The sequence below is a fragment of the Cervus elaphus genome, chromosome X (assembly GCF_910594005.1).
Source record: "Cervus elaphus chromosome X, mCerEla1.1, whole genome shotgun sequence".
NCBI lineage: Eukaryota > Metazoa > Chordata > Mammalia > Artiodactyla > Cervidae > Cervus > Cervus elaphus.
Window position 1 is genome coordinate 58,000,964 of NC_057848.1, and position 12,283 is coordinate 58,013,246.

General features: G+C 45.9%; 1 protein-coding gene and 1 long non-coding RNA gene across 2 annotated transcripts; one reads left to right on the top strand and one right to left on the bottom strand.

The window, feature by feature from the left end:
- Positions 1 to 519: 519 nt before the first annotated feature.
- LOC122689644 (small integral membrane protein 10-like protein 2A) lies at positions 520 to 1,538 on the top strand. The gene has a single exon (XM_043896254.1). It carries the CDS (start codon positions 780 to 782, stop codon positions 984 to 986), a length of 207 nt encoding a protein of 68 aa, XP_043752189.1. The 5' UTR covers positions 520 to 779; the 3' UTR covers positions 987 to 1,538.
- Positions 1,539 to 4,007: 2,469 nt separating this feature from the next.
- LOC122689649 lies at positions 4,008 to 10,771 on the bottom strand. The gene is made up of 2 exons (XR_006339872.1): positions 10,736 to 10,771; positions 4,008 to 9,759 (listed from the first exon to the last, which is right to left on the bottom strand). It is a non-coding gene; the product is annotated as an uncharacterized LOC122689649 (long non-coding RNA).
- Positions 10,772 to 12,283: the final 1,512 nt, after the last annotated feature.

Below are 12,283 nucleotides of genomic sequence, written 5' to 3' on the forward strand. Positions count from 1 at the left end.
CATGATGTCAGTTCATGGCTGCTGGGGCGGGGTGGGGAAAGGGAAACGAAGCAGGGAATTTGCTTTCCATTGTTCTCATTGTGCTGCTGACAAAGTCTAACAACTCGCTTTTAGACTTTGCCCATTAGCAGAATACTACAGATATAAAGCAAAAACAAATAAGACGCTTGAATGAATAACGCAGAATGCACACAACTTAAAGTTCAATTAGTTGGTTTGGTGTGTTTGTACTAGCTTACAACCGGGGACCGAAAAAATTCCTAAAGGGATTTGAGGCGACAGGAAATGCGTTCAAGCTTCGAAGTTGCTCAAGATCCTGCTTATGAAGCAAAATTTCTAACGATTCGAGCAAGTTTCACTTTGCTTCCGTTAAAATTTAAAAGTAAAAAGTTGAAAAAGGACCACTGGGGTCAGGAAGCTAGGTCTCCCGGACAAACTGCCCGCCCCTCCCCGCTCCTCCCGACTCCCCCTTAACATTGCCCCTTCCCCGTCCCAGGGCTCTGGATCCCTGGCGCTCTGCCTGATCCCGCCCCACGTGGCCCCGAGGCAGCCTAGGAGGGCGGCCCGGCGGGGCACCAGTGCCCGCTGTGGCCAGAGCACAGCCAGAGGAGGAGGGAGCACAGCCAGAGGAGGAGGGATCCCGCAGTGCAGCGCAATTAGCATTTGCTGCCGCGCGATCCACCTACCGCGCCGATTCCCCCGCGAGAGCGTCCTTCTGTCCCCTGAACCAGCGGGAATCACCTGGCTCTGGGCTCTGTATCCGGGGCCACAGCAAACCGATGGCAGCAGCAGCGGCCCTGTCGGGCGTAGCAGTGCGGCTGTCGCGCTCAGCCACGACCCGCGGCTCGTATGGCGCCTTCTGCAAGGGGCTCACGCGCACGCTGATCACCTTCTTCGACCTGGCCTGGCGTCTGCGCATGAATTTCCCCTACTTCTACATAGCGGCTTCGGTGATTCTAAATGTCCGCCTGCAGGTACATATTTAGAGCAACTAACTTTGTGGCAGTGGGGAGGCCCAGCAGGATGGCTGACCTCCACCCACTGGCTCACCCGCCCTAGAGCACAGTGCCCAGCTCGCCTCGCGCACACACACTTGCCGGCCTGTCCTGCTGTCGCTCCACCTTTTCATATAAACGCGAGGCTAGAAATCATTATTTGTGGAAAGCCTGCAGTCTAACCAGGAAACTCTAAAATAAACGAGAAGTTGAATCTCAAGGAAGTAGCTAATTCAAGGAACAGAACTTAAAAATCTGAAAATCCTCAGAAATATTTAAGAAGTTCTTCTGTACATAAAGGGCTTCTTCCCTCGTGGCTCAGCTGGTAAAGGATCAAATGAGCACGCACGTTGGGAAATTACAATGAGCACAGGATGCGCTAAAGGAGAAAAAAAAGGAAAAGTTACCAAGGACTTAAATAAAGTGCACAAGAATGGTCCAAATCGGAAGCAAATCTTCCAAATTTGAAAAAGAAGTGAAAGGACTTCCCACTGGATGGAATCAATTCTAGGCAATAGATGGATGGAAGCTGGAGGAAACTGATCACATAATCTGGAAGACATACTTGTCTTCATCCCCCAAAGGAAAAAACAGAACCTTCAGGGGAAAACAAACATTTCAAACTGTACAAGAACATGCTTCCTATATGAAGCAACCTCAGTTTTCAACCATTGCGGGGAGTGTGAGAAAAGGAATCGGAACACTGGCATACGTGGATCAAGACTCTGCAGTCACAGAAAATCCACTCATAGCTTCAACATCCCTATTCAATGAACAGTGTTTAAATAACCATTACAGGGGAAATATTAGTTACGCTTTTTCGTTTTGAGAGTAAATCTCTAGACAAATCAGGGAAGACTAAATTATGGTCATAGAACAGAATGGGAATGGTAATCAACTTTGACAAGTACAGGCAACAAGTTGGCAACCAGAGGGGAGGAAAGGGAATAGTGGTGTTATTCTCCTAAACTAGGAAGTCTCCAGGTGAAAGAATAAGGCAGATTCAGGGGTTACATTTTTGAACTGAAGGAGTTAACCAACAGGAAACTTAAAAATAGTGATACAATGGTAGGGAAGTGGGGCAGGAAAACCCAGGAGACAGCAGGAAGGCAGCAGAAAATGTCTCACTTCATCAAAGTTAACAAATAGTAAGAAAAGCATATTACTAGGAAAAATGGAGTTAACCTCTAAACAGATATGTAAAGTTTTTGCCTCTTGAATGGGGAAGCAAAAGCTAAGAAGGGTAGGTGGGGATTCACTGCTTTTCATTATATGCCCTTTTGTACTGGTTGATTTTTTTATAATCCTTTATATGCATGTATTATCTTGATTAAAAATTAAAACCTATTAAAAGTGAATTTACTGCAGTTGGAATGAAATTTGGGGGAAGGGGGTTGGGGAGTGGCCCATGAGTCCAGGTAGGTTCTGCCTTCCTATCTTTCTGCAATAGTGGATGCGTATCCTAAACTGTTCCCGAATGATCACATGAAATATGATTTCCTTGCTTTCCAAGTACAGCATAAGATCATAAGGAAATGCCTGATGAAATGATCAGTAATCTTCAGATAGTCCAGAGCATCCTTACTCTATGAAACTTCTCATGAGTTAATCTCTGCAATGTCATGTTTAGGGTAAAAACAAAACAAAAAGTGTGATTTAATTTTTCTTTTTTTTCTTTCTTTTATTTTTTTCCATTTATTTTTTATTAGTTGGAGGCTAATTACTTTACAATATTGTAGTGGTTTTTGTCATACATTGACATGAATCAGCCATGGATTTACATGTATTCCCCATCGCGATCCCCCCTCCCACCTCCCTCTCCACCCGATCCCTCTGGGTCTTCCCAGTGCACCAGGCCCGAGCACTTGTCTCATGCATCCAGCCTGGGCTGGTGATCTATTTCACCCTAGATAAGATACATGTTTCGATGCTGTTCTCTTGAAACATCCCACCCTTGCCTTCTCCCACAGAGTCCAAAATTCTGTTGTGTACATCTGTGTCTCTTTTTCTCTTTTGCTTATAGGGTTATCATTACCATCTTTCTAAGTTCCATATATATGCATTAGTATACTGTATTGATCTTAATCTTTCTGGCTTACTTCACTCTGTATGATGGGCTCCAGTGATTTAATTTTTCAAAACTGAAGAATTGGGCAAGTACCCCATGATGTTTAGACAAGGTTCTCACATTTTAGTATTGATCATAATAGCAAGGGGGCGGGGGGGATAAGCTAAATATGCAACAGAAGCTGGGCTAAACAGAAATAGTCCATCAATGGAATGGGGTAGTATGTGCATGCTCAGTTGCTCAGTCCTGTCTGACTTGTTGTGACCCCAGAGACTGTAGCCTAACAGGCTCCTCTGTCCATGGCATTTTCCAGGCAAGAATACTGGAGTGGGTTGCCATTACTGAGCCAGACAGAAATATTTATTATATAACATACACTCTTCTTAATTATAGAGAACTAATACTTGGAAACACTATATGCACAGCATATCCCCAAATATGCATTCATGGCTTTCATGAAGTGGCTAAAAGGATCACTTCTCATGGGGAGGTATTAGATTACCTGCTACCTTTAGGGGATCAGGCTCCCCAGGTGGCTCGGATGGTAAAGAATCTGCCTGTCATGCAGGAGGCCAGGGATCGATCCCTGGGGTGGGAAGATCCCCTGGAGAAGGGAATGGCAACCCACTCCAGTATTCTTGCCTGGAGAATCCCACGGACAGTGGACCTGGCGGGCTACAGGCCATGGGGTCGCACAGACACGACTGAGTGACTAGCTTTAAGGGGAATATATCACTAGACAAAGGGGCGAGCTTAACAAACAGGGGAACTTTTAGCATGGCCTGGAGACCCCATCCCCTTGCCACCGGCTCCTGTTCTTAATGCATCAGACTCCAGAGCGTAGACCTGTGCCCCAGTTCGGGTGATAATGCACATGACAGAGCCGCAGCTTCCTTGGTCATGCTGGTGTTCATTGTGAATAATTAAAACAAACAAGTGAGATCTTCTAAAGCAAATGAATTTTATTGGAACAACACTGGTATTTAACAAAATACGAGAAACTTAAGCAACAAATACATTTTAAAGACACAGAAATGAGGCTAAATCAGGGAAACTCAGCTGCATGGCCTCTTTTTTTGTTTTGTTTTCTCGCCATGCCATGCAGCATGTGGGATTTTATTTCCCCCACCAGGGGCTGAACCCCCTCCCCCCTATATTGGAAGCATGGAGTCTTAACCACTGGACTGCTGGGCAAGTCCCAACAGTATGTCTTTTTATATTCTCTGCTGTGAAAGGTTACCAGTGAACCTTTGCAGGCTCTCACTCATTCTTGCGGGTCTAGTCCCAAACCATAACAAAAGTATTACTGGCTCAACTAGGATAAGATGAAAAGTATTCCAAACCAAGTAGCTACGGCCAGGAAACTCAGTGGCACAGAAAAGAGAAGGCTGTGGGAAGGTCTCAGAGAAATGAGGCCTGCTAGAGAGACCAATCAGCCTGAAACAGTGCCTTCAAGCATCTGGAATACTAAAACAGCACACATGCACTTTGACATGCCCCCATGGGTACAATATTTTTAAAGATTTCTTGAGGAAGCACAAAAGCACATATTATACAAAATGAAAACAACCCAAAGTCCAAGCCATTCCCAAAGGCACAATACCCCAAAGTCAATTTCTGGTCAAATGACAACTCGCTGATGTCACAGGGCCACTCCTTGAGACGAGGTCCTCCGCATGAGGCCATAGACTTCTGTAGAACTGCTGAGATTCTATGAAATTCAAAATCCTATGGACTAAAGGTTAACCTTATAGATGACTAATGCAGATACTATGTATATATAGAGAAACCAAGGCAAAACCATAATTCAGAAGCTGTAAATGGCATTAACCATTTCCCGAAGGAGAAATATTCTTCCCTCTCAGTTCTAAACTATAAAAACTCTTGGAGGGAGGTGACACTCATTTGTGACCATGGAAGGTTCTTTTTTATTATTTTTTAAACCCCTTTATTGAGGTATGAGCAATGACTGACATACAAAAAGATGTACACATCTTAATGTATACAATCGAATGAGTCTGGAGATAAGTATACATCCATAAAGCATCTCCATAATCTATACCATAAACACACCCATCCACTCTGAAGTTTCATCCTACCTTCATAATTTATTATTAGTAGTATTTAGTAATAAAAACATGACAGATCAAGATCCACTCTCTTAGCCTTTTCAGGACACATCAGTTCCGGGGTCTGGAGGAGATGCACAGGTGCTTGGTTCCTGGCTTTAACTATATCCTATATCCTGTAGCTCAGTACTCTGACTAGAGGAAAATCTACAACAGGCCTTTCAGCACTTTGGAAGGTGCTTTGTCTGACTGATGGGGGAGGCTGGGTAAACCAGTCAATCTCCTTAGGATTCACAGAAGTGGGTCCACTGCTGCTCTTTTCCAAAGCTGATAAGAAGTAATATAGTAGGCCTGCACGTGAATAAGGAGAAGCAAAGGAAGCTCAGAAAGCCAACCCAAATCAAAACTGTGAGGTGGCCTCGCTGGCGACACTCAGTAACCCATTATGGGTGCATGCTGGAGTCAGCATAGTGGACTGGGAGGGCAAATTCAAATCCATAGGGATGAAGAGACCATTCAAACTGTCCAGGAATGCACAGATTTGACTCATTCTGACCACTCTTTTTGACAGAGCTGCACACTAAAATTCTGTAAGTAAATCTCTGGCGGATCTGAGTCCTTGCCTCCTCCCAAGTATTCTAGCAGGTCCTGTGCACCACAAGACACAGAAATAGGACCTCTGCCAATTGGAGATCAAATCTCTGCTCCTTCAGAGTGCTTGAGAAAGGGACAGTGAGAGAGAAGTTCAGCTCTGCTTGCCAACAGACTGCTGACGTCAGCAGAGTGACTTAAACCTTCTCTAAAGGTTTGTACTTTTCATCCTCATCCCCAGTGATCCTATTGATCACAGAGAATTCGCCCTGAGGACATAGGTATGGTTTAAAAGCTCCTAGAGGACAAGCAGTCACTCATCCTTTTTACTTGTCCTTCAGGTGCTGTTTCCACAAGTTCCTCTTGAGGAATTCCTCTGCCCAGGTCTGGCTGTGGCCAGAACTTTAGAATCAGCACTTGGAGGGACGGTGAAGATACCCAGGGGACCTGGGATCTCACGGGGAGCACATTGTAAGGGACATTCAAATAAGGAAAATTAAATTGCTCATGCTGAAAAGGGACAAGGACTTCTTTCTCACATTTCCTCAAAAACTGTAGTGTGGTCAGTTCTTTGTCTGACTCTGCGAAATCACTTCAGTCGTGCCTGACTCTGTGTGACCCCAGAGACGGTAGCCCACCAGGCTCTGCTGTCCCTGGGATTCTCCAGGCAATAGGCTGCCATTTCTGACTCTCTGCAATGTATGCAAATCTTTTCTGTAAGTTAAATAAGCCTCTTGGGTATTTGAAAAACCATGAGTGTTCTTTCAGGGACCTGGCAGAAAAAGCAGTGACCAAGAGCCCATAAAGCTACAGGAAAAGGGCAGGAAATATCACCGGGAAAAAAAAAAAATAGTGTAAACAACAGCAGTCCCTTCTCAGAACTCCCTTAGATTATATACTGTGCAACAGTACAGCTGGACAAAGAGTTCCCCTTCCACAACAGCCATTTGTCACAGGTCTAGGCAACACAGAGCAAGAAAGAGACAGCAAAGCCTTCACTTGCAGACAAAATCACAATTCACTTGGGAAAATCGAAAACAATCCTGTTCCCATAATAAATGTCCTAGTTTATACCAAAGCTATAACTTTTTATAGTATATCCATCAGGGTCCATTGTTAATTTTTGTGCCTCAGCTATGCTAACCCATAGGAAGGGCATGAGAATGGAGAAAGAAGACAGGGGAAAGAGCCCTGAACCCACAATGCCCACCACAGTCATCACACCAAAGACCCTTGTCCTCCCCACTGGCAATCTTTCCTTATACTCTCAGAGCTGCCTCCTCATAGCCCTGCTGGGCCCAAATTTCCCGAATCAAGAGAAAGCAAAAGCCTGACATGGGGAAACCATCAGGCCTTGTCCCTCCCCCAATTGAGTTCCCCTTTCCTCTTCCCCACTCCAGTAGCACAACACCACAAACAATGCATAACTGTCCCTCCACTGTTTACCAACAACACCTTCTTCCTTGAGAGTGCAGAGAAGGTTCCCCTGAGGCTATGTCACCCCCACCAACAGGAAACCCCAAATGGAAGAGGAGCAACCACCAGCCAACCTTTCTGCTAGAAAGGCTTTCTATCAGATACACGGGTTGGAGAGACAGCGACAGCCTGGGGATGCAGCCCTCTGCAGCAAGAGAAATACAAGGGCTTCATCCTCCAGCTGGGGCACCTGACTCGGGAGGTTCCTACACATCCACGCTCATCGGCATATGCCCGGAAGGAAGCAAAAGGCCCTGGATTCATGGACAGTTCACTGACTAGACCCACTGGACCTCTGTCTTCCAGCCAATGTGCAGAGTGTGCTCAGTGGAAGAGTGCAGAAAGTGAATGTGGAAAGTTCCAACCACATTCTGACAAACAGAGTTGGGACTCCTCAAGATTCCCAAAGTGCCCTCGCTCAGAACAATGGCACAGAATTCTGACATCAGGCTACCGCCACCTTTTGCCCCAGACTCAACATTTCCCGTACCCCACATGCTGCCATTGCCAATATGCACCTTTTAGGACTTTAGCAAGGCACCTGAGGCGTGTGAGTGTCAAAGGAAGAAGTGTCTAGTTGGTATATCAGTAGAACACACCAGCAACACCAGTTCACATTCATGTGCCTCTTTATGGCCACAGGTAGTCTCAACAGATGAGTTGAGTGGTCTACTCAACCAACTGTAGTCAACATCAGCGGGCACCTCCCAGGAGATCCTCTCAGACTACTGCTTTAGGCCACAGTATAGGAGGGGGAAAGGTCACCTTTCCTGAGCCGCTTTTCACAGCCTAAGGCAGTGCACAGACTGAAGCAGGAACACAAGAACATCCCTAACAGTGAAGTGCAGAACTCTGAGGAATGCTGTCACATAGGGTAAAGACTTCATCATGAAAGTCTCACCTTTCCCTGAAAGGAATCCACTGTCATGTCACACTCAGTGATGTGCACTATTATGTTCAGTCCCCTTGCTACAATGATCCCAAGCAGTACCCGGGATTGAGAAATAGGTAGGAGACACTTTTGACCACAGAAAGTCCAATGCACCTTTCACATTGAGGGCCTATGACCTCCTGTCCAGCTTTCTCCTTGTGCTCTGACAGCAGCTCTACAGAGCGTCACTCTTCCCAGCCCCTTCCCCACCTCTAGACTTTAGGCACCCCAACGAAGGTCCGATTTTAGTCAGTCACCCCATCTTTCCTGATCAGGGAACTCCTTCCCACTTTGAGCCTCTAATCTCTACAGTACTTCTCCTGAAAAGAACCGACAATCAAAAGTGGCCTGAGAACCACTCATGAAACTCATTTAGTTCAAGATTCAATTGGTACAGCTACTATGTAAAACAGTATGAAAGCCCCTCAAAAAATGAAAAACAGAACTACCATCTACTCCAGCAATCCCACTTGTGGTATGTATCCAAAGGAACACATCACACCAAGAATTTCTAGAACATTCACATTCCCACGAGTGAGTAGACATTCACTAGGTACTGTCTCAGGAGCCTAAGTGACATGGCTGGCCTGGGAATGAATTCCTGGGAAAGAACCAGCAAGCTAGACTCCATCTCAAATTCAGAAGACGATTACCTTCTCTTTCCACGAGAGCCCTGATCTGTGACACTGTCACCAACTGCAGAGTCAACTTTTTGGCATCTTCAACCTTGTGACTTATTTTGAAGTGCCACTACACAGCAGATTGACCTCTTAAACCATCCATTTAGGTTTTCTTGACCCCTGCCTCATATTAAGTCAGCCAAGATGATGTTGATGGGCAGTGGGAACAAGTGTGTGTGGAAGGGGAGGAAGGCCTCACGGTTATCCTTAAGTTTCACAATTGTCTTGACTAGGAAATATGCCAGTTTTGATCATCATCGTGTTACCTGGGGGAGGAACATGGGCTTAGGGCAGGTTTTTCTAAGTATCTCAGGCTTCAGGTTTTCACTGAGGAGGAAGCTATCACGACCCCCATCTTTCACAGCTTTAAAGTAATTTTCCCAATTACAGGGATAAACACAGAGTCTTTAAACATGGTCTCTTAAAACTACATACTTTAGTTTCCAATCACAAAGAAATGTGGATTGTCTTTTAACCTTCGGTGAATGAAATTCAGGTTCTGTGATGCCACCTTGTGGATAAAACCCATGCTAATAAAGCAACACAGGAGCCCGAGGTTTCCATGAAACTAGAGCTTAGAAGTGTCTTGGAATGCACCTTAGAAGAGTTCATATTTCTGTTTAGCGCTTTCCCCCCACCCCAACTGTGAAAACTCTTCCACAGATTTTCAACAAATTAACCACTGCCCAGAAAAGAAGTAACGTTTCACAGACAATGAAAGCGAGGAGACCTTTTCGGCACTGCCAGTTAACAAGCACCGTCTTGGTGCCAGAACTTTGGTGCTGAGCCAGATCAGCTTCGGCATAAGGCGTCAGAGATGGTCACACAGGTAAGTGGCTCAGAGTAAGGCAAGGTATGAGTTGCTGGGCTACCTCTTGGCATCACAGCAGGATTTAAAAGGCTGGTTTCCAAACAGAAGCCCTGTAATATCTGAGGAAATTTGCTGGCCCTGTGAAAGGAAACAAACGTTTGGTTGAAATGGGGGCCTGGACAGGTAGGGAGATGAGCTAAATGAAGTCACAGTGTCCTGTTCCCATATTCTGTAAATTGTGTGCTAATCCCTTCAGTGCCTCCTTTGTGCTGAGCACTTTACAAGAACCATACAAGAGATATCAATGAGAGCAAAGTGTGATTCCCATTTGGCCAATGTGGAAATTGAGGCTCAAAGATGACAGTAAGAAAGAGTCAGACTCAGACACTAAAATTTACTTTTAATGAAACACGATGCATTGTCTCAGCAACATCTGCAAGGCAAAAAATAACAGTATTGTGCCCCCCGCCACCCCCCCCCCCCCACAAATGGCAGAAGGGTAAATATTTAATGAAGTCTTGACCTGCATATTACTTGAATTGTTAGCCTACATCTCCAGGACCCCTGCAAAATAAATGCCCACCCACTTATAGTGGGGATAGACTGGGAGACAGGCCTCATCTTTCTCCCCTTTCCTAAATAGAGCTGGCTTGAAATTACATTCAAATCCATGTTCCCATACATGAAAAAACCAGCACTCCCACAGTCTCTGGATTCCTGAAATTTGTTTTTCACAATCCCAACCAGTCCAGCCTGCTTCTGCCTGGTGTTACAAGTGTTATCCAAAAGGATAACAAGACAGATCCGAACTCTGATGTGAACATGGCAAGATCAGGCTTTTTGGAAAGGTGACATTCTAATAAATTCAGTATGTCTGTAATAATGGCACTCACGCTGAACTGGAACAAGATGCCACTGACTAGTTAAAGACATCGATTATAAACATAGTGTCTGAGCAGCGCTCAGGGAGTGATCCTGACATTGTTGCAAGTTCCTATCTTAGAGACTCAGGGAAGACATTTCAACACCATGTTAAAAAATGTTGCAGCTGACGGGATGGATGCTAACCTCCTCCCAGGATTTGTGGCCCCACAGAACATAAGGTTGCACTTACTCATCTGGCAGGTCTGGACAGCTGATTCCAGGTCCACTCTCTTCTCCTTACAGGCCCATCAGCTGGCCAGTACTCGATTTTGCCATCACCAGGTCCTGAAGGAAACAGTGATTATACAGATCTACAAGGAGACTTGCTTACAGATGGACAGCCTAACACAGGTGCAGGAAAATTAGATAAGTTGGAAGCTCGTAACATGAGTGGCTGGGGCAAACTTCCCCTTCCCCTGATCCACAAAACACCAAGGCAGCCAAGGGCCGTCAGCTGTCCTAACACCACACGCGATCCCTCAGAGCCTTACTGTCTCGTTTCACGTGGGAAAGAACAGAAAGACCCTCAATGGTTAAGAAAGGTCACCAAAACGGCCAAGATCAACATCTGAAGCAAGCCCCGGCAACGATATATCCACCCCAAACGCCCTACAATAGAAAGCAGAATCAGCTCCATGGCGGCCGCCCCTCACCAGTCAGACTCTCCGGCACCCCCACCCACCCAGCCAAACGATCCCGCCCTTTCCTCACTTGAAGCCGCAAACACGACAAAGCAGTAAGACCACAACTGGGAAGGAAGCTCCGAGACCCACTTTTAGACAAAGAACGTCTTCTTCAAGTTTCATCATGCCATTACAATAATGCCCAACACCAAACCCGGAAGTGCCTGAGAGATCCTCTCCGCCTTCCACCCAGGAGCCCGCAGACACGTCTGTCAAAGTGTCCATGAGGACACACCATCTACCCGACTCTCCAAATCACACCACAGACGGCCAGATACGAATAAAGTTAGTAAAACTTACACATCTGCGATCTCCGGAAAGGGAGCCGCCATGTTAAATCCTAACCGAGGAAAACGGTCTACGGAAGCCCCCACAGCACAATCCAGACAGTCAAGAGCTTAGGCACGCGCTAGGGTTTCTTCCACAACGTTTCATGCCCCCGCCTCCCAACATCGTCATTGGTGGGCCTGCAATGATTGACGGGGAGATTGGCCATTCCTCTCAGGGAGGTCTACTGGTGGGAAACTGTCCGTTTGCCAAGGCCCACCTGACGTCATGAAATCTCTGCTCGTATTCCTGTCTTTCTATATCCCTGTCCATCCCTCTACGCCTAGCTCTACTTCTTAGGCCCTTGCACATACCTTGTGCTTTGTTTCTTGTCATCTTAGACTTTGGAAAGCATGCACGTTCAAGTTACCCAGGCCTAGGTCAATTCCATCCCTCTCCAGGAAGCCTTCCAGGTTTTACTCCTTCCAGGCAAAGTGTGAATTCTTCATATGAGATACGGACATGGAGATGTATCAGAGCAGAAATGTAGAGGACTGTTTCTGAGCCCTGGGGTCAGATAGTACAGGGCTGTTCGTGGTGTGAGGGACCCAAGGTTTCCACTTCGATAATTTACAAGTCAGTTCAGGTTTCAGACATTTGGGGAAGACGAGGGAACACTGACAACCGGCTAACTCTTAGAAGCTTGCTAGGATTGGTACCACCCTTTTCAGGAATTCCATATCCTTTCCTGCTTTTCTGTCTGTGAAAATATTGTCCTTCCTACAAGG

Bases quoted from the DNA above. Each gene is read 5' to 3' on its own strand.
- LOC122689644 (XM_043896254.1), top strand. From the start codon at position 780: ATGGCAGCAGCAGCGGCCCTGTCGGGCGTAGCAGTGCGGCTGTCGCGC.